The following is a 20,203-nucleotide window of genomic DNA, read 5'->3' as shown; positions in this document are numbered from 1 at the left end:
TATGCTACAAAGACAACATATTTGATGTTCAAACTGATAAATATATATTTTTTGCAAATAATCATTAACTTTAGAATTTGATGCCAGCAACACGTGACAAAGAAGTTGGGAAAGGTGGCAATAAATACTGATAAAGTTGAGGAATGCTCATCAAACACTTTTTCGGAACATCCAACAGGTGTCCAGGCTAATTGGTAACAGGTGGGTGCCATGATTGGGTATAAAAACAGCTTACCAAAAATGCTCAGTTTTTCACAAGAAAGGATGGGGCGAGGTACACCCCTTTGTCCACAACCGCGGGAGTAAATAGTCAAACAGTTTAAGAAAAACGTTCCTCAAAGTGCAATTGCAAGAAATGTTGGGATTTCAACATCTACTGTCCATAATATCATCAAAAGGTTCAGAGAATCTGGAGAAATTACTCCACGTTGGCAGCATGGCCAGAAGCCAACATTGAATGACCGGGACCTTCAATCCCTCAAACGGCACTGCATCAAAAACCGACATCAATCTCTGAAGGATATCACCACATGGGCTCAGGAACACTTCAAAAAACCACTGTCACTAAATACAGTTTGTCGCTACATCTGTAAGTGCAAGTTAAAGCTCTACTATGCAAAGCGAAAACCATTTATCAACAACATCCAGATACGCCGCCGGCTATTCTGTGCCCGAGATCATCTAAGACGGACTGATGCAAAGTGGAAAAGTGTTCTGTCTTCTGACGAGTCCACATATCAAATTGGTTTTGGAAATATTCGACATCGTGTCATCCAGACCAAAGGGGAAGCGAACCATCCAGACAGTTATCGACGCAAAGTTCAAAAGCCTGCATCTGTGATGGTATGGGTGTGCATTAGTTCCCAAGGCATGGGTTACTTACACATCTCTTAAGGCACCATTAATGCTGAAAGGAACATACAGGTTTTGGAACAACATATGCTGCCATCTAAGCGCTGTCTTTTTCATGGACGCCCCTTCTTATTTCAGCAAGACAATGCCAAGCGACATTCAGCGTGGATTCGTAAAAAAAGAGTGCTGGTACTTTCCTGGCATGCCTGCAGTCCAGACCTGTCTCCCATCGAAAATGCGTGGCGCATTATGAAGTGTAAAATACGACAGCGGAGACCCCGGACTGTTGAACGACTGAAACTCTACATAAAACAAGAATGGGAAAGATTTCCACTTTTAAAGCTTCAACAATTAGTTTCCTCAGTTCCCAAACATTTTCTGAGTGTTGTTAAAAGAAAAAGTGATGTAACACAGTGGTGAACATGCCCTTTTCCCAACTACTTTGGCACATGTTGCAGCCATGAAATTCTAAGCTAATTATTATTTGCAAAAAAAAAAAATAAGTTTATGATTTTGAACATCAAATGTCTTGTCTTTGTAGTGCATTCAGTTGAATATGGGTTGAAAAGGATTTGCAAATCATTGTATTCCGTTTATATTTACAACGGCGTTTGTAATTATGATAGAATCTAACTGCACATTGCACGCCTTCTCTGTATCCTGGGATCACACCAACAGCATCCATGCAACACAGTGAAAATCATTTTCACATATAGTGCCAGGAGCGTTGATGAACTAATTTGCAAATTAAGAGGGTACCAGGTATCTATCTAAGGCTTTTGTTTGCACACATATTTCACATTATTTATTTTTGATTGATGTAGGTAATGTCGGTTTGCAACAGTTAGCAGCAAACCTCAGCTGAGCTCAGTCGTTAACTCTTTGACGTCCATCTATGAACTGAGAACTACAATTGCCACCTGTTTCCTTTTACAAAACTCAAATAAGGATTTTATTTTTGGGAAAACATTTTTCAAGTGAAAGCGGAGCGGAGGTGTTATTTTTTATTTTGTAAAGAGTAACACAGTGAATCAATTACAACATTTCTATACACACAAAAGTGAAGCATGAAATTAGCTCCATGTAAACGTGTAAAACCAATTAAAAAGGCTTTTCAAAAAGGGCAACACACTTGAAAAAGCCATGTCCTCCTGAAAACCAGCATCCTACTCAGTAGACATTTGTCTTTAATCTGTTTCTTTTGTCAGAGTTATGCACCACAAATATGCACTAAAGAAGGTGCTGAGTCCCAGAAGGATATTTTGCCACATATCCAAATTCCTTATACCAGGGGTGTCCAAACAGAAAATTGACTTTGATACTATTTAACTTTTTGTTTTTTAAACAAGCAAAAATCAACAGTTCAAGACATGCTAAACTGTATCGTAAACAAAAAAAAAACCTTTAACCCAGATGTGAGCTACATGTATTAGTGTGATATCTTCTAATCCTAGAACATTCAACATTTTTAGTCATAAAATCCTGTACCCTCTTTTGTTTGGCCCTAATTCTCATTTGAAATGTTTTGATGCAAGCCATAACTACCGTAAATTGTGGACTGGAAGCCGTCACTTTTTTCCTACGCATTGAACCCTGCATCTTATAACACGGTGCAGGTAATTTAGGGATTTTTCTTTGCTAACGGCCATAATGCAAATACGTTTCATAAAACATGTAAATGTTGTCTATCTATCTGTGATGGCCCTGCGATGAAGCTATGATTTGTCCGGGGTGTACCCTGCCTTTCGCGGAGTGCCGCTAGGATAGGCTCCAGCCCCCTCCCAAAACCCCTAATAGGGAGAAGCGGTACTAACTGGAGGGATGGGTATGCAAAGACACTGAAATGGGTGTGTTATTCTTAATAATAAGGTGCCATCTTTTGGACACGTTTACTCACTGCAGGGGCTGTTAAGTGAATTTCTACAGTTTTTTATTCTGCTTAGCCCTTTCAACAAGAAATATACGTGCTGTCCCGTCTTCTGGACGCTTGTAGCGTTTCTCCTCGTATTGATTCTTCATTTATCACTCCATGCAATGTTTGTAAATTCTACAATATACCTAAAACAAATATTACTTACTTAACAGTCCCTTGTGTGATGTATATACAAGTGTTTTTGTGCTTATTTTTACTTATTATAGTAATGTAATCAAGCTGGCATCATTAGCATTAGCTAATATGCTAACTAGTTTACGACTGTCTGTGTTAGTAATATTACCTTAATATGGCATTCTGTTAGTATTGTTCCAATTTCACAATTTCCTAAAACTCACTAGGACATTGTTTAGCTGGTGTTTAGCTGATTGGAGAGCTAGCTTCCGCAGCTAGTGGGTTCAGATGTTTTGTTTGATCCACTGTTTTACTGTCATGTTTCATACACTGTTTGGAAACAATTAAGGAATGGAAATAAATGGTTACAAAATATTTTTGTGTAAATACCTAATTTCACCACATATATATTGGCGGTTTATAGTCTGGTGCGGCTCATGTTTGCAAACATATTTTTTTCTCGTTGGTTTTGGCATACATCCATTGTCCGGAAAATATGGTAAACACACTTTTAAAATACGTCTTATATTGAAAGAACACTAATCTGTGTATCTTTTCTCCTAGTGTTGGTGGATTGTTCTTTTTTCGTACAAAATTGTAATTGCTTTTGTATACCGTGTTTCTTTGACGCTTCACGGTTCACTAACTACGGCCTGAAGTGCATCACAGGTTCTAAAGTGCCATTGACTATGTTAAGATTTGAGAAGTCATTTAAATGAAAGATTTTAGAATGTATGAAGTGATTTAAGTGCACTGAAAGTGTTTAAAAGTGTGTGTGAACGATGTGTGGAGGGCTTATCAAGGCTTTAAAAGGATATAGTATTCATACAAAGTAGTACCTCATCTAAAGAGTGCCCCAACTTAAATGTTTTGAGATAAGACCTGTCTCCCGGCGAAATAGTATGCCTTAAGTTGCAAGCAAAAACTTCAGTTATAAGCATTAGTTGGCCTTGCACATGTCACAGTGAACCCTGTAAGAGCCACATCTAGTCTTACTCGCTAGCATTAGCTCATAACTTTAGACATAACTTTGTTTTCCAACCATTGAAATAAAAAGTGTGAGCGGTAGGGAAAAGCTGCTGATAGTGTGTTTGATGGTGAATTAGCTGGAAGAGATACCGTAGAAGTCCACTCTCTAAGTTAAATACTGTACATTATTATTACATAACTTCATAAAACTACTTAAGTTGTTAAAAGTACGTTGTTATATTGTATTGTTTTTCCACACAATGTTTTTTTATCTCAAAGATTAGTGTTATATGTTAAAAGGGTGTTGTTTTGGGGTGGCAAGCACCAATTAAATTAAGTTCCATTAATTTCATTTGGAGATTTGAGATACAAGTGTTACGGCTCAAGCGCATGATGCTGCGCGTTCTTCAGTGCGCTTCTCTGAGTGCGCCTCTGGACACCTCTTTTTCCATTCTAGAGGCTAATCTTTCCTGTGAAAAAATGGCAACCAAAGTAATCACAAAGGTCAACCAACGAACAAGATTTGTCTACAGAATCTCCTCTCTGGTCACCAAAAGCACCATGAAGATTCTAGCGGGAAATCTCAATCAGCCCTTTTTCAATTACGCATGCATCTCCTGGTACTCCAGCACCTCCAAAACCCTCAAATCCAGACTCCAAACATCCCAGAACAAGCTAGTCAGGTTACTTCTAGACCTCCACCCAAGATCACACCTCACTCCAACCCACTTCTCCAAAGTGGGCTGGCTTAGGGTGGAAGAGAGAGTAAAACAACTTGCACTGAGCCTAGTCTATAAAATTCGCTGCACCTCCCTGATACCAAAGTCAAACTACTTCCTTAACGTAAATGACCGCCATAACCACAACACCAGAGGGAGCGACACAAACCACGTTAAACCCAGATCCCGATCTAACAAAGGTCTTAACTCAATCTCCTTCTATGCCACATCAATATGGAATGCACTCCCAACAGGTGTAAAAGAAAGTGCATCTCTATCCTACTTCAAAACTGCTCTAAAACAACACCTCCTGGCAACTTCAACCCTAAACTAACACCATCCCCCCTCCACATCCCACATCCCCGGATTGTAAATAATCAAATGTATATACTTGTTATTAGGCTTTCTGATCTATGGCCACTGCTTGCTGTACATATCCTACGAAGTCAGACCTATACTGTTTCAATGTCCATTTCTCAGATGATGCAATTGTTGATGACTTAAGTGCTGATATCAACCAAACCTAACCCTACCCCCTCCACATCCCAACCCCCAGATTATAAATAATGTAAATAATTCAATGTATGTGTGATGACTGTATTATGCTGAGGGTATATATTTGTACCATGAATTGATTAACGTGGACCCCGACTTAAACAAGTTGAAAAACTTATCGGGGTGTTACCATTTAGTGGTCAATTGTACGGAATATGTACTGTACTGTGCAATTTACTAATAAAAGTCTCAATCAATCCAAAACTCCAGCAGCAGCCGTTGCTCTGAAACCCCAATCTACACACCAGACGCTGATGAGGATGTCACACACTATTTAGATCAGTGCGTACTGCATTCCAGTGCCAGAACGTAGCCATCTGTATGGTACAGTAAGCCCACACGTCTCTAGTTCCTTTTTTAGTGCCTACTCGCTCTCTATGCTTCCCCTCTTCCGTGCTCATTTGAGCTGTATGTCTTGTGTCCCCAGACTTCCCCTGGACTTCTTGCTGCCACCCCGAATCTCACCCTCTCTCCTGCCCTCGACCTCTCGCCTACCCACGGACCTCTGAGTTAGCCTCACCCTCTTGGGACTTCCGCATTCTACTCAACACGCACCTTCAACACTTGCTGGTAACACTCTCCGGTTAGTCGCATCACATAGTCTCACACGATGTCATTTGGTTAGTTACATAATTTCCTCTTGATAATTTCTCCCCTGTAGCACTACAACAAGTGTTTTGAGTTAAAAACTCTGTCAGAGAACCAATTAAGCACTTATGTTGAGGTACTACTGTAAATCATAACCCTTACCCTGGTGTATGTTGACGAACTGTTTTAGTTAGATTAGCATACAAATGTCAAATATAAATAGTAGAATGCAGTTATGCCTACATATAGTGAGTGCATGTGGACTTTTAAATATGCAATATGATAATGGGTGGATGTGTATTGTGCATGCATGTAGTATTACAAGATGTTGAGTTATCATAGACGATAGGAATACTATCCATATTAAAGTACAGTATTTATCCTTGGAGCCCTCAATATGCATCAGTTCCCTTTACAGGAGACATGTGTTTCTTTGACTACGTTTACACTGCAGGCCAAAGTGGCCCAAATTAAATTTTTGTTTAAATCTGATTTTTTTGTCAGCTGACTGTTTACACTGCAAGTAAAATGTGATCTTTATCATAGTCCAGTGTAAATACGCACAAGTCTAAATGTGGCCATGACATTACATGCATGCGCAGTTCGATAAAGTACTACTACTAAAAAATAAAATAAAGGTCACCACACCTTAAAAATGTGTTTTTCATGCAAAAATAATATAAAGTAACATAATCTATACATGAGTAAATATATGGTATATTATATTTGGGAGGGTTTTAATCTTTTAATGGCTGTTAGGAAATAGGCAACATAGATATCAGCGTGGATCTTCATTAGCTTTCTTTTTCAACTCACTTACGGAAACAACTCTGCCATGTATGTAAGCAATGTATGCACATGTAAGGAAATAGGCCATAGAGTCAATTCCTGGTCCTTCAACAATCGCTAGTTCATATATCACATATAGCATATTATTTGTGCACCAGTGACTAGTGATGCACAGAAAATTTGACAGTAGAAAAAAAGACTTCGCTCCCTGAAACCCAATGTTGTGATGAAGTATCCAATGCTGACAAAAAAGTCAAATACAGGTCGCACTTTGGAACATTTAGACTTGCAAAAATAATCAGATCTGTATCACTTTAGGGCAAAAAAAAAAAATCGGTGTACAGTGTAAACGGGGTCATTGTGTCAGATGTATTCCTTTGAAATGTAATTAGCCACATGGGTCACAGTCATGAACACTGTGCTTGAGCCAATGCTATCTATCAGAGCATTTAAAGATTAAGGAATGCTGAAGATCACATGACAACGTGAAGAGGTTCAACAAGATGGAGCCAATTGTACGAAGATTAGGTTAGTCTGACGTTGCAGTTCAAAGAGGGGCCCCGCTGACCTAAGCGTGCTTCGGACTACATGATGGATGCAGAGGAAGAGAGAGACCAGATCGTTTCCTGCTAACCAACTGCTTGGTTCCTTTTGCATCCCGGTGTCAAGCGAAAAAAGCGCCCAAGCGTGTCGGGGCATAGGCTTGCCAAATAATTGCCCCTGTGGCCTCAGTGAGAGTGCATACGAGGAGAAAAACCGTATCATACCAAAGTTATTGTGATATATATTGTCTTAGGCTATTATATATGGAGAAACCCTAACCCTAACCCGAACCAGAGACTCGCTAAATCACTACTAGAATGGTCTCTCTCTCGCTACACACACGTTGGTTTGTCAATGACGCCGCCCTGCCAAAAAAACTGCTCGGCACACTGGACTGTCCAGGTGGGCGCATGCGCACATCCCCCCTGAGCACTTATTTCGCTTGACACTATAGTCTTCTTTTTCAATTAATCACACCAGCTCAGTGGCCATGTGGTTGCAGTGTCCGCCCTGAGACTGGGAAGTTGTGAGTTCAAACCCCGGCCGAGTCACACCCATACATCCATCCATTTTCTACCGCTTATTCCCTTTGGGAGTCGCGGGGGACGCTGGTGCCTATCTCAGCTACAATCGGGCGGAAGGCGGCGTACACCCTGGACAAGTCGCCCCTCATCGCAGGGCCAACACAGATAGACAGACAATATTCACACTCACATTCACACACTAGGGCCAATTTAGTGTTGCCAATCAACCTATCCCCAGGTGCATGTCTTTGGAAGTGGGAGGAAGCCGGAGGACCCGGGGGGAACCCACGCATTCACGGGGAGAACATGGAAACTCCACACAGAAAGATCCCAAGCCCGGGATTAAACCCAGGACTACTCAGGACCTTTGTATTGTGAGGCAGACGCACTAACCCCTCTGCCACCGTGAAGCCCGTGTCATACCAAAGACTACAAAAAATGGGACCCATTGCCTCCCTGCTTGGCACTCAGCATCAAGGTTTGGAATTGGGGGTTAAATCACCAAATAATTCACGAGCGCAGAGCACACTGCTGCTCACTGCTCCCCTCACCTCCCAAGGGGTTAACATGGGGATGAGTCAAATGCAGAGGATATATTTTACCACACCTAGTGTGTGAGTAGCAATCAATGGAACTTTAACTTTAATATTGTAAAATAAATAAAACGGCAAATCTAAAAAATTGGCGATTTGGTGAGTTTATTAGAAATCAAAAAAATACGGGCAAGAGAAAAAGTTCTCCTCCCTTCAACGTAGAACGTACTGCCCACCCCCAATAATCAATGCGACCATGCAACCATCTACTAAGTCATTTCATGCAGCAGCGCTTCACTAACATTTATTTTCTCTGCTTCTTTCCTCAAACTTTTTGCTACTTGTTACTGGCTATACTCACAGCCTCCTTTTACTTCAGCCATTTTCCCTCTGCCCTCCTCGCCACCTTTTTCCCTATCCACTTGACTTGCAGTTATCTGTCAAATTCCACCTCGATGGATTCAGCGCCTAAAACAGACTTGACTCGATGTGTGCTTATCTGCACCCTGTGTGATTGATTTTCCTCGTTAGGCATAATTTGATGCTCTGTCCCATCTCTTTCAGAGCAAATTGAATAGTAGCGGAGTCCAATGTGCAGGTTGTCGGCTGTGTGCGCGAGCATGTGCACAGCATGACAGATTGAGAGAAATGTTGCTGGGACTGATGGCGAGATAGATAGGACTAATGGTAAGTGGCAGAAACACTAAACGTGTGTGTAAAATTGTCTTTAGCTTTTACTGATAACTACTGATGGACGACAGTCAACATTTGAGTGAGTAGTGGGAACCACAGTACACCCACCTCATCCTTGTCTTCAGCCTGGATGAAAAGGGGCAGTGCGAAGCCCACCTGGGCGAGTTCAGTGATTCGGACGCGGTACTCAGAACTGTTGAACTTTGGGGCATTGTCATTCTTATCAATGAGCAGGATGGTAAAGGTGGTCCTCACTGAGGCATCTGATGGACTGCGATCTTCTTTCAGCTCCGTGGCCTTAAGGAGAAGCACAAAGGAAGCAGTCATCGTGTAGAAATTGATGACAAGAGACACAATTCATCACACTAAATGTGATTTCTGATGGAGGCTGTCAGCTCACAATCTGGACGGGCATTTACAGCTTTTCATTTATTGAATCAAAGAGAGGACACTGACTCATGGGGCTCAAAGTGAGGTCAAAAGAGGACCCTTGCATCTACAGACACACACACATACGCACACTCGCACACACGGAAACACTGACATTTAAGAGAAAATAGTCCAAGTAAAGGACATAATTACACAATTTCTCTCTGCGTGAGGATAGAAGGTATGAGCCCTCTGAAATAGGAGAAAAGGGGGTTTGAAAGATAGAATGGTTGATAGAAAAGTGTCACATTTAGGCCCGGGACCAAAATAAATTTTGCTTGACGACATAGTGTCCCACAAAAGACTGCTGATAAACGTAATTATTGTCAGCATTATTTTAGACCCAATCAAGCACTATCATCATAATAAATAATACTAATTATTACCATTATTATTGGGTGGTCAATAACTTTTAGTCATGCTAAATAAGTAAACAAACATACAAATACAATGTCAATCATTGTTAACAAAAATTGCACATCAATAAATACCGTACATTTGTGTTTCTGATATTCCCCTCTTGTTTTCATTTGTTTGATTTTTTTTTGCCTTTTGGAACCATTTGGGACTGTGACAAGGGGTGGCACTTTTGTGAATTTTGCGGGGCTTTTTGTGAACTTCTGGATCTGCCACCCAGGAGTCTTTTTGGGTATGGAGACCAGCTGCTGGGTCTCTGCCACACCAGAGTCCCTTTGGAGAGACTAGAGGAGATGCGGATGAAGAGACAGGACTGTGGATGTCTTGGCTGAATGAGCAGGTATCGGACACCTCGGTCTACTTGAACGTATCTTCTCTCATCCATGCGGACTGGACACTGGCCGAGGGTTGGTGGGCAACTCTCTTGGTTGCTTTGTTGGGTCTGCTCCTCTATCTGGCCATGCTCCCCCACCCCCCAGCCCAGCAGACGATGGTGTGGAACACTAGAGAGGCCACCACAGTGTAGTTGTTTTTTGTTTTGTTTTTGTTGTTTTTATTTTGTAACTGTGTGTAGAAGTGGCTGGTCGCATCAGCGCTGCTCTTTTAATATCTTTAATGTAGTTTGTGTTCTTTGATATTTCCCTCTTACACACATGTTTATGTGTGCTATGGCTATGAGCTTTGTTTCCCCTTTGCCTCAGTGTGGAACACATCTCCAGGGGCCCAGGCTTAGACTGTTTTTTTTCTCACCCTCCTGTCCCCAGCGTCTACTTGTTCCTCAACTTTATTGTAAGGGCTGCCGTAAATTGGCAAACCCGTCAGCGATCCTGTTCTGTCTCCCTGTAATGTGTGTCTGCTCTTGAATGGGATTGTGATGAAAATCTTAATTTCCCCTCACAGATTATTAAAGTATTTTGGATTCTGATGACTGACAAGAGGCAAGAGTTCTGCCTTTGAATAAACATACTTAGGTGCTTAGAGTGAAGCAGAGAGTGAACCCTCTTCCACCCCGTTTCAAAGCGAGAGAAATAGAACATTTTTTTTCAATGTTTTGTGATTTAATTTTCATTTATCTTTCAAATAATTGATTGATTGGCTATTGGCAGATGTCTAATCGCATACTGCTGGTGTACGGATAATTAAGGTAGTAAGCTGAAACAGGCTCCATTGCCCCCCGCAAGCCCCAAGGGAATAAGCGGTAGAAAATGGATGGATAATCCTGATCATCCTAATGTAACTCTGCCTTCCTAAACTTAGCATTATCTACCCCTACCGAAGTTGAAGAATTAGTTGTATCACTTTGCCATACCACAATCAACAGTAACACCAACAACAGAAATAGACAGAGAAATAGTGGGAGAGAAAAATCCATACCTTATAAATACATTTTTGGGTGACTTTTTTCCCTAGCACTTTCTCTTCTTCTGTTTTTCTCCTTTATAATTATTGATTTCAATTAAAAAGATGAACATAGACTAGGCTACATTTGCAAGCATCACTTTTTGTATTATACCAGCAAGAAGGAGAAAGTAGCCCATCGCCTGCCACCCAAACACTATTAGATGCAGCCACTAAATGTGTGTTTTCAACAGATCATATAGTAAGAGCCATTATTGCAAAGCCCAAATAGAAAAAAATATCTTTTAAAACCTCTTTGAACTTTACACTTAAACATGGCAAAACGCTTTGATTGTGTATCTTTCCACTTGCACAGCCTCTTGGACAGCCATTTCACGCATCCTCTTGAACTCTGTGAAAACCACTCTGTGCACAATAATGGTTGAAAAGAAATCATGACAAAAAAAAAAAACCTGAGGTTGGAAGTTGAGGAGTGTGAGAGTCGGACCGTCATGCTAAAAAGCCAAGCCAGGCTTAGGGACAAGGGGGGGATCGAGAGACAGCATCTACTTCAAAAAGGAGGACAATGACGAGAGGGAGGGAGCAACAGGAGAGTACTTCACATGGGCGAACACACTGGAATTCTATTCCTTTATCTTGTGCTACTCAGTCCCACAAACCCTCCCTGGACATACTGCACGCTGTTTACTGGTTGCAAAATTGCAAAAGGGACACTATCGAAGGATCAAACCACAAATGCCCAAGCACATTATGGATGACAATTGTGCAGAAGCTCATTATCTATCAGTCTACACCCACTAGTGTAGACCTTGAAAATTGTTCAGTGAGTCGTTTTCATTTGTAATCATAGCATCGTCACCCAACATTCTTGATCATGTCATGGCTGTCTGAAGAAGACCGTGTACAAACCCTGTTTCCATATGAGTTGGGAAATTGTGTTAGATGTAAATATAAACAGAATACAATGATTTGCAAATAATTTTCAACCCATATTCAGTTGAATATGCTACAAAGACAACATATTTGATGTTCAAACTGATACACTTTTTTTTTGTTGCAAATAATCATTAACTTTTGAATTTGACGTCAGCAACACGTGACAAAGAAGTTGGGAAAGGTGGCAATAAATAATGATAAAGTTGAGGAATGCTCATCAAACACTTATATGGAACCTCCCACAGGTGTGCAGGCTAATTGGGAACAGTTGGGTGCCATGATTGGGTATAAATAAAAGCAGCTTCCATGAAATGCTAAGTAATTCACAAACAAGGATGGGGTGAGGGTCACCACTTTGTAAGCAAATTGTCGAACAGTTTTAGAACAACATTTCTCAACGAGCTATTGCAAGGAATTTAGGGATTTTACCATCTACGGTCTGTAAAATCATCAAAAAGTTCAGAGAATCTGGAGAAATCACTGCACGTAAGCGATGATATTACGGACATTTGATCCCTCAGGCAGTACTGCATCAAAAACTGACATCAATGTGTAAAGGATATCACCACATGGGCTCAAAAACACTTCATAAAACCACTGTCAGTAACTACAGTTTGTCGCCACATCTCAAAGTGCAAGTTAAAACTGTACAATGCAAAGCGAAACCGATTTATCAACAATATCCTGAAATACCGCCGGCTTGGTTGGGCCCGAGCTCACCTAAGATGGACTGATGCAAAGTGGAAAGGTGTTCTGTGGTCTGACGAGTCCACATTTCAAATTAAATTTGGAAACAGAGGACGTGGTGTCCTCCAGAACAAAGAGGTAAATAACCATTCGAATTGTTATAGGCACAAAGTTCAAAAGTCAGCATCTGTGATGGTATGGGGGTGTATTAGTGCCCAAGGCATGGGTAAATTACACATCGGTGAAGGCACCATTAATGCTGAATGGTCCATATAGGGTTTGGAGCAACATATGTTGTCATCCAAGCAACGTTATAATGGACGCCCCTGCTTATTTCAGCAAGCCAAGTGTTACAACAACGTGGCTTCGTAAAAAAAGAGTGTGGTTACTTTCCTGGCCCACCTGCAGTCGAGACCTGTCTCCCATCAAAAATGTGTGGCACATTTTGAAGCGTAAAATACGAAAGCGAAGACCCCGGACTGTTGAACGACTGAAGCTCTACATAAAACAAGTATGGGAAAGAATTCCACTTTCCAAGCTTCAACAATTAGTTTCCTCAGTTCCCAAACGTTTATTGAGTGTTGTTAAAATAAAAGGTGATGTAACACAGCGGTGAACATGCCCTTTCCCAACTACTTTGGCACGTGTTGCAGCCAGGAAATTCCAAGTTAATTATTATTTGCAAAAAAAAAAATAAAGTTTATGAGTTTGAACATCAAATATCTTGTCTTTGTAGTATATTCAACTGAATATGGGTTGAAAAGGATTTGCAAATCATTGTATTCCGTTTACATTTACATCTAACAAAATTTCCCAACTCCTATGTAAACAGGGTTTGTATTTTAGTACTTCCTCCATCTAAGCATCTTCACTTTATGATGATTTTAACTTTTTAACATAATTGGATCTTCAGTGTTCTCCTGCATGTCCTGTAAAAAGTATGCAATGAAACATATTTTATAATGCCATTTTTAAAACTGGTATATCTCTATTTGTTGCCAGAACTGTCCTTCAAAACACTTTAGCTTTAGGCCTCAGCTCCCTAATTAAATTTCTATTGGGAGTTGATCGCCTCGTTCAGTTTTAGGATATTCAATCTTGGATCAAAGTTAAAGTTAAACACACTAGGTGAGGGGAGCAGTGAGCAGCAGCAGCAGTGGCCACACTCTGGAATAATTTTGGTGATTTAACCTGAAATTCCAACCCTTGATGCTGAGTGCCAAGCAGGGAGGTTGAGGGTGATGGGTCAAATGCAGAGGATAATCTCACCACACATAGTGTGTTTGCTTTAACTTTAATGGATCCCATTTTTCTGGTCTTTGGTATGCTCAGCCTTGAACTCACGACCTACCGATCTCAGGGCGGACACTCTGACCACAAAGCCACATTATAAGTGTAACATTTGCAGCAGATGACTGGTATATGTATATTTCCTGCTAAATTAACCATTATGATTTTTCGATCACATGTAAAAAACTAAGACAGTGTTGAGTGGCAGTCAAGGGTGAGCATGACTGTAACTACCATTGATTGATTGATTGGTTGAAACTTTTATTAGTAGATTGTACAGTACAATTGACCACTAAATGGTAACACCCGATTAAGATTTTCAACTTGTTTAAGTCGGGGTCCACGAGAACACTGAGGTCATGTCCTCAGTATGTTTTTTAGGTGTTGAAAGGATGATAATATGACTGACTGTAAATGTGCTTTATGTAGGACATCATGTGCACTTTATATCATTAAGCTGTAGATCAGGGGTCACCAACACGGTGCCCGCGGGCACCAGGTAGACCGTGAGGACCAGATGAGTAGCCCGCTGGCCTGTTCTAAAAAAAGCTCAAATAGCAGCACTTACCCGGTGAGCTGCCTCTATTTTTTATTTATTTATTTATTTAATAGCAAGCTGGTCTCGCTTTGCTCGACATTTTCAATTCTGAGAGACAAAACTCAAATAGAATTTGAAAATCCAAGAAAAAATATTTGAAATACTTGGTCTCCACTTGTTTAAATAACTTCATTTATTTTTGTACTTTGGCTTCTTATAACTTGCAGAAAGACAATTTTAGAGAAAAAATACAACCGTAAAAATGAGTTTAGGATTTTTAAACACATATACCTTTTTACCTTTTAAATTCCTTCCTCTTCTTTCCTGACAATTTAAATGAATGTTCAAGTAAATTTATTTTTTTTATTGTAAAGAATGATAAATACATTTTAATTACATTTTTCATTTTAGCTTCTGTTTTTTTGAAAAAGAATATTTGTGAGACATTTCTTCAAACTTATTATGATTAAAATAAAAAATATATATATTCTGGCAAATCTAGAAAATCTGTAGAATTAAATTTAAATCTTATTTCAAAGTCTTTTGAATTTCTTTTAAAATTTTAGTTTTGGAAAATCTAGAAGAAATAATGATTTGTCTTTGTTAGAAATATAGCTTGGTCCAATTTGTTATACATTCTAACAAAGTGCAAATCGGATTATAACCTATTTAAAACATGTCATCAAAATTCTACAAATAATCTTAATCAGGAAAAATTACTAATGATGTTCCATAAATTCTTTTTTAATTTTTTTCAAAAAGATTCGAATTAGCTGGTTTTTCTTTTAATTTTTTTCGGTTGAATTTTGAATTTTAAAGAGTCGAAATTGAAGACAAACTATGTTTCAAAATTTAATTTTTATTTTTTTCATGTTTTCTCCTCTTTTAAACCGTTCAATTAAGTGTTTTTTTCATCATTTATTCTCTTCAAAAATCCTTCCGTAAAAGGAAAAAAAAAATGTACGACGGAATGACAGACAGAAATACCAATTTTTTTATATATATAGATTTATTTATTGAAGGTAAATTGAGCAAATTGGCTATTTCTGGCAATTTATTTAAGTGTGTATCAAACTGGTAGCCCTTCGCATTAATCAGTACCCAAGAAGTAGCTCTTGGTTTCAACAAGGTTGGTGACCACTGCTGTAGATCATCCTTTCTCAATATACGATCTTTGGTCGTGCACAGCCCGCTACAACTCCAACAATTTAACGCAATGAACTGCACTTTTACTTTAAACATAATATGATAAGTCAGTCAATTGCCGCCCCGCCCTAAATACAGAACACACGATGTGTGTTCTGGCCACGTATCCTGGCCATGTCATGCTCTGTCACTGATTAGAATATGAAGAGAGAATTTCCTCGTGCACTTTTGGTGGGTCTGTGGCGGACGTCATTAGTACTTGCAGTGCCATGTAGAAGATCTTGGGTTAAAACACTGGTCGAGATTGAATGTATAGTCTTTTTTTTAATTTATGTTTAAATTATGTTAAAATTATTCATTATGCTAGACTTCAGCATACTGATAAAAAAAAGTGGACTGTTACAAAATCACACTGATTATCACAGATGTTAGATGACTGATAGTTATAGCTCAATTAAAGCTTTTGTTATTCTGGAAATTCATTGTGTTGTTCAAGGTAAAATAATTTCAATGGTGCTGGGATACCCATGATTTCTGCCTTTAAAAGTTCTTCTTTGACTGCCAATTTTTGACCTCGGTATTTTTCCAATCCTAGTTACGGCCCTGGTCTTGGTTGATTGGGTTTAGTCCAAACAAAGTTCAAGATAAATTGGACTCAAGTATGGACTTTTTGTGTCGAGATTGGCCAACAGCATTCCAAGGAAGCCCCAGTTTTTGTACTATTTGACTAATCATATGAATACATTTTGCCACATATTTTGGCAATTTTTAATGTTCTTTTCAGTACAAAATAATAATAATAACAAGAAATATGTTTAAATAAAATACATAATTAAAACATTAAGCCAATGACTGTATTTTATTGCACTGATTTTACTTTCTGACACAACCCTGATAAGGGATCACTCCTGTGGCTTCTGCCCCCAAAGCAAAAGCTGACAGAACTACACCACCCGACACTAACATGACTTGATCACATTTTCCTTTATATTCCATCATTTGGGATGGCGTCAGAGAGAGCTAGAACTATGTTTGCTTTACAACTTCACGTTAAGCGCCATGTCATTTAGAATTTGACGTATTACAAAACTATCTCTGGTTGTCAAGTGTGTCTCACATGTCTGCAGCAGTATCGACACTTGCATGTCCCAGGACAGACCTGAAGAGTTATCGTATCAAAGCAAAGCTTCAAGGGGCACAGCAAAAAAACATCAATCGTCCATTGATCGGCCTGTTATTGATTGGCCCACCAGGAAAACTTCCGGTACTCCTGATGGCCCGTCCGCTCTAAATTGGAGTACACCTCTTGTTTACAGTTCACAATTCATCATGTCCGAGAGTGAAAAGAAGCAAAGCCGAGATTTCTGTCCACCAAATCTGGTTTTTGGGACCTGGTACGCCACATCCTTGGCGGGGAAGAAGTCTGAGCTTGTGTGAGAGGTTGAGAAGTTATGACTAGACATAGTTCAAGTCACCATAATCTAAAGTTCAAGCTCTTGGAAAATAACACTTGGAGAAGGACAGGACCGTATTAGGTGAACTTTTATGTATTTATCATTTATTTACACGTCCAGTTTTAGAACATCTCATTTAAAGCAGTAAGTAATTCCAAATATTTGAGTAGTAGTATGAATTTAGCCACAATTTGTACATCATTTGCTATTGATTTTGTTGTTGTAAACCTACCTAATAGTAAGGACAAGAAATAGTTGGAGAGTGATATTTTTTTATGATTTTGCCTTTACAGGAAACACATCGCCACACAACCACAAAGGATTTGAAATTAATAAATCCCTACATACATCGACATATAATTGAAGTGCTGAGTTTCAATTTTAATTCAGAAATATGGCATTAATATTTTGAATTTACACCTACAGGCACGTTATGTCGATAAAATCAATTTAGTTTTCAATGATTCAACTGACCTAATTGTAAATATATATATATCTTGTTTATTACTCATGATTTAATGATGTCCATGAATTTCATTTACTGCAAAACATTTTCAATCAAGTGTTAAAATGGTAGATACATGTTCAATGTTTCTTTGTCATCATTTACCTGCAGATTCGATTATTAAAAGTTATGTAACATTATTTTGTCACAGCTTATAAATTGAAGTTGAAAGTCTACACTTCAATCATGTGCTGATGTTTTTATTGATTAATGTATTAATAATCCATTGTGGTGGTGCCTACTGTAAAGGCAAAAGCATAAAAAAAATATGTATTGTTTATAGCTTACAGAAGTGTTGTTTACAAACCAATAATTATTAAGTATCAACTACGTTTTAACTTCAAAGTTACAAAATGTCAATACTGAATACGCTTTTTTACAAAAATATACACATTTTAAATTTTTTAAGTACCTGTACAGTCACCGTTTAAACATCGGCACTATTTGATACTAGTATGAGTTCAAATGTAAACGATACCCACCCCTAGTCATTTACAATCAATACCATTGTAAGAAAAACAAAAAAAAACATGTTTCCCAGAAATGTTGTATAAGGGTGGTGCATGGGCCAAAAAAAACCCGACTCATTAAATAATCGGTTAATGGTGTTTCTGCTCATTCTCTGTTTTGTATGGTCATTATAGCATTGTTAAACCGAGAAATCCAACAATAGGATTAGGTTTTTTGATAGATATACTTTATCCATAAAAATATAAATAAATAAAAAATATAATTCACATCTCATTAAGGAACTACTGTGTTTTCAATGTGTGCACTAGTTGACTTGACAGAGACAGTTTTAGCTCTGCAACTTTTCCCAATTCATTCTCAATGTCGTGACAGTCCCCCCCTACCGCCCCCCCAAACCCCACAATACGCTTACCTTGACAGTTAGAGTGAATCCTGCTGAGTAGAGTGGGTTTTCTCTGTCTAACTGGCCATTCACTGTCAGGGCACCGCTGATGTAGTCCAGGGCAAAAACACTGTTGGTGTTCCCTATGTGGAAGGATGGTGGGGATGGAGAGTGAGGGAGAAACAGAGATAAGAAAGTCAGAGAGCCAAACGGACCTGGCGTCGTTAATTCAACAGAACCCAAGGGATGCAGCTCAGAGCTTCTGGAAGGGAAAGGTGCTGGATGAGCAATGTGGATTTCTTTCATGCAATATAGATGCAACTTCTGCTGCTCCGTCTTTCTTCTCCCCACCTTAGGCTGACCCACCACGTCTCACCTGTCCACAGAGTATACATTTGTTTCATCATCTACTGTCTGAGCTCCTTGCCATTCTGCTCTTTGCCAGCTTCACTTTATTTACTGTATATGCAACAACTTTGCTGTCAGCTCACGTTTATCACAATCCAAAATGTTTTAGTCTGCCGGCACAGTATTGATAAAATCTATTGTTACAAGTTGTCAACTGCTTATATTTTGAAGTAGTTTTCATTTTTTTTTTTGGACGTAACAGACCTCATGCCGAGAATTGCAGATTCACAGGTTTTTGAAACACAGAACATGGTAATCCCATTTTAAAACAGTAGCTGTCCTTCTGGGGATCAGTGAGGTTTTTCCACAACGCCTCAAAAAAAAGTAAAGATAGTGTGCAAAAAAGAAGATGTGCTCTAACTATTTCAGTTGTATGCATATTTACACCATTTGTTTAATACTATACACCTAGAGTCCCCAAACATTTTTCAATTATATATACATAGAAACACACACACACACACACACACACACACACACACACACACACACACACACGCACACACATAATTATAAACAAATACAGTACAATACAGTAAGGCCTCACCATACATATTGCTGGGTATTGTGGCCAAACCGCTTAATTTTTGTTTCATCTGACCACATAACTTTTCTCCAAAAGGTCTTATCTTTGTCCATGTGATGTCAGATAAAACAAAAATTGAGCTGTTTTTCCACAATACCCAGCAATATGTTTGGAGGAGAAAAAGTGAGACCTTTAATCCCAGGAACACCACCCGACCGTCAAGCATGGAGGTGGTAGTATTATGCTCTGTCAAAAAAGCTTTTTATTATAATGTAATCTAATCCTTATATACATACATATATATATATATATATATATATATATATATATATATATATATATATATATATATATATATACACATATACATTGATTTATATATAAACATACCTATGTATATATGTATATATTTTGTTTTATTACAACCCTAATATATATATATATATATATATACGTTTGTATATATATATATATACGTTTGTATGTATATATATATATATATATATATATATATATATATATATATATATATATATATATATATATATATATATATATATATATATATATATATATATATGTATCCATTCATTCATCCATTTTGTACCGCTTATTCCCTTTGGGGTCGAGGGGGGCGCTGGTGCCTATCTCAGCTACAACCGGGTGGAAGTCGGTGTACACCCTGGACAAGTCGCAACCTCATCGCAGGGCCAACACAGATAGACAGACAACATTCACACTCACATTCACACACTAGGGCCAATTTTTAGTGTTGCCAATCAACCTATTCCTAGGTGCATGTCTTTGGAAGTGGGAGGAAGCCGGAGTACCCGGAGGGAACCC

The 20,203-nt window shown here is 38.8% G+C and overlaps 1 protein-coding gene across 3 annotated transcripts in view; it reads right to left on the bottom strand.

Moving 5' to 3' along the window:
• Positions 1-20,203, bottom strand: part of cdh23 (cadherin-related 23) — a 619,519-nt gene that overhangs the window by 291,556 nt on the left and 307,760 nt on the right. For all 3 annotated transcript variants that reach the window (XM_061910729.1, XM_061910730.1, XM_061910731.1), the window contains exons 10-11: positions 18,457-18,569; positions 8,921-9,109 (exon numbers count right to left, since the gene is read on the bottom strand). In XM_061910729.1, the coding sequence (XP_061766713.1) occupies positions 8,921-9,109; positions 18,457-18,569 (302 nt within the window). The remainder of the gene's footprint in view (positions 1-8,920; positions 9,110-18,456; positions 18,570-20,203) is intronic.

Source organism: Nerophis ophidion, linkage group LG09, assembly GCF_033978795.1.
Source record: "Nerophis ophidion isolate RoL-2023_Sa linkage group LG09, RoL_Noph_v1.0, whole genome shotgun sequence".
NCBI lineage: Eukaryota > Metazoa > Chordata > Actinopteri > Syngnathiformes > Syngnathidae > Nerophis > Nerophis ophidion.
The sequence above is the reverse complement of the archived record's forward strand: the minus strand, read 5'-3'. Positions and strand labels throughout refer to the sequence as shown.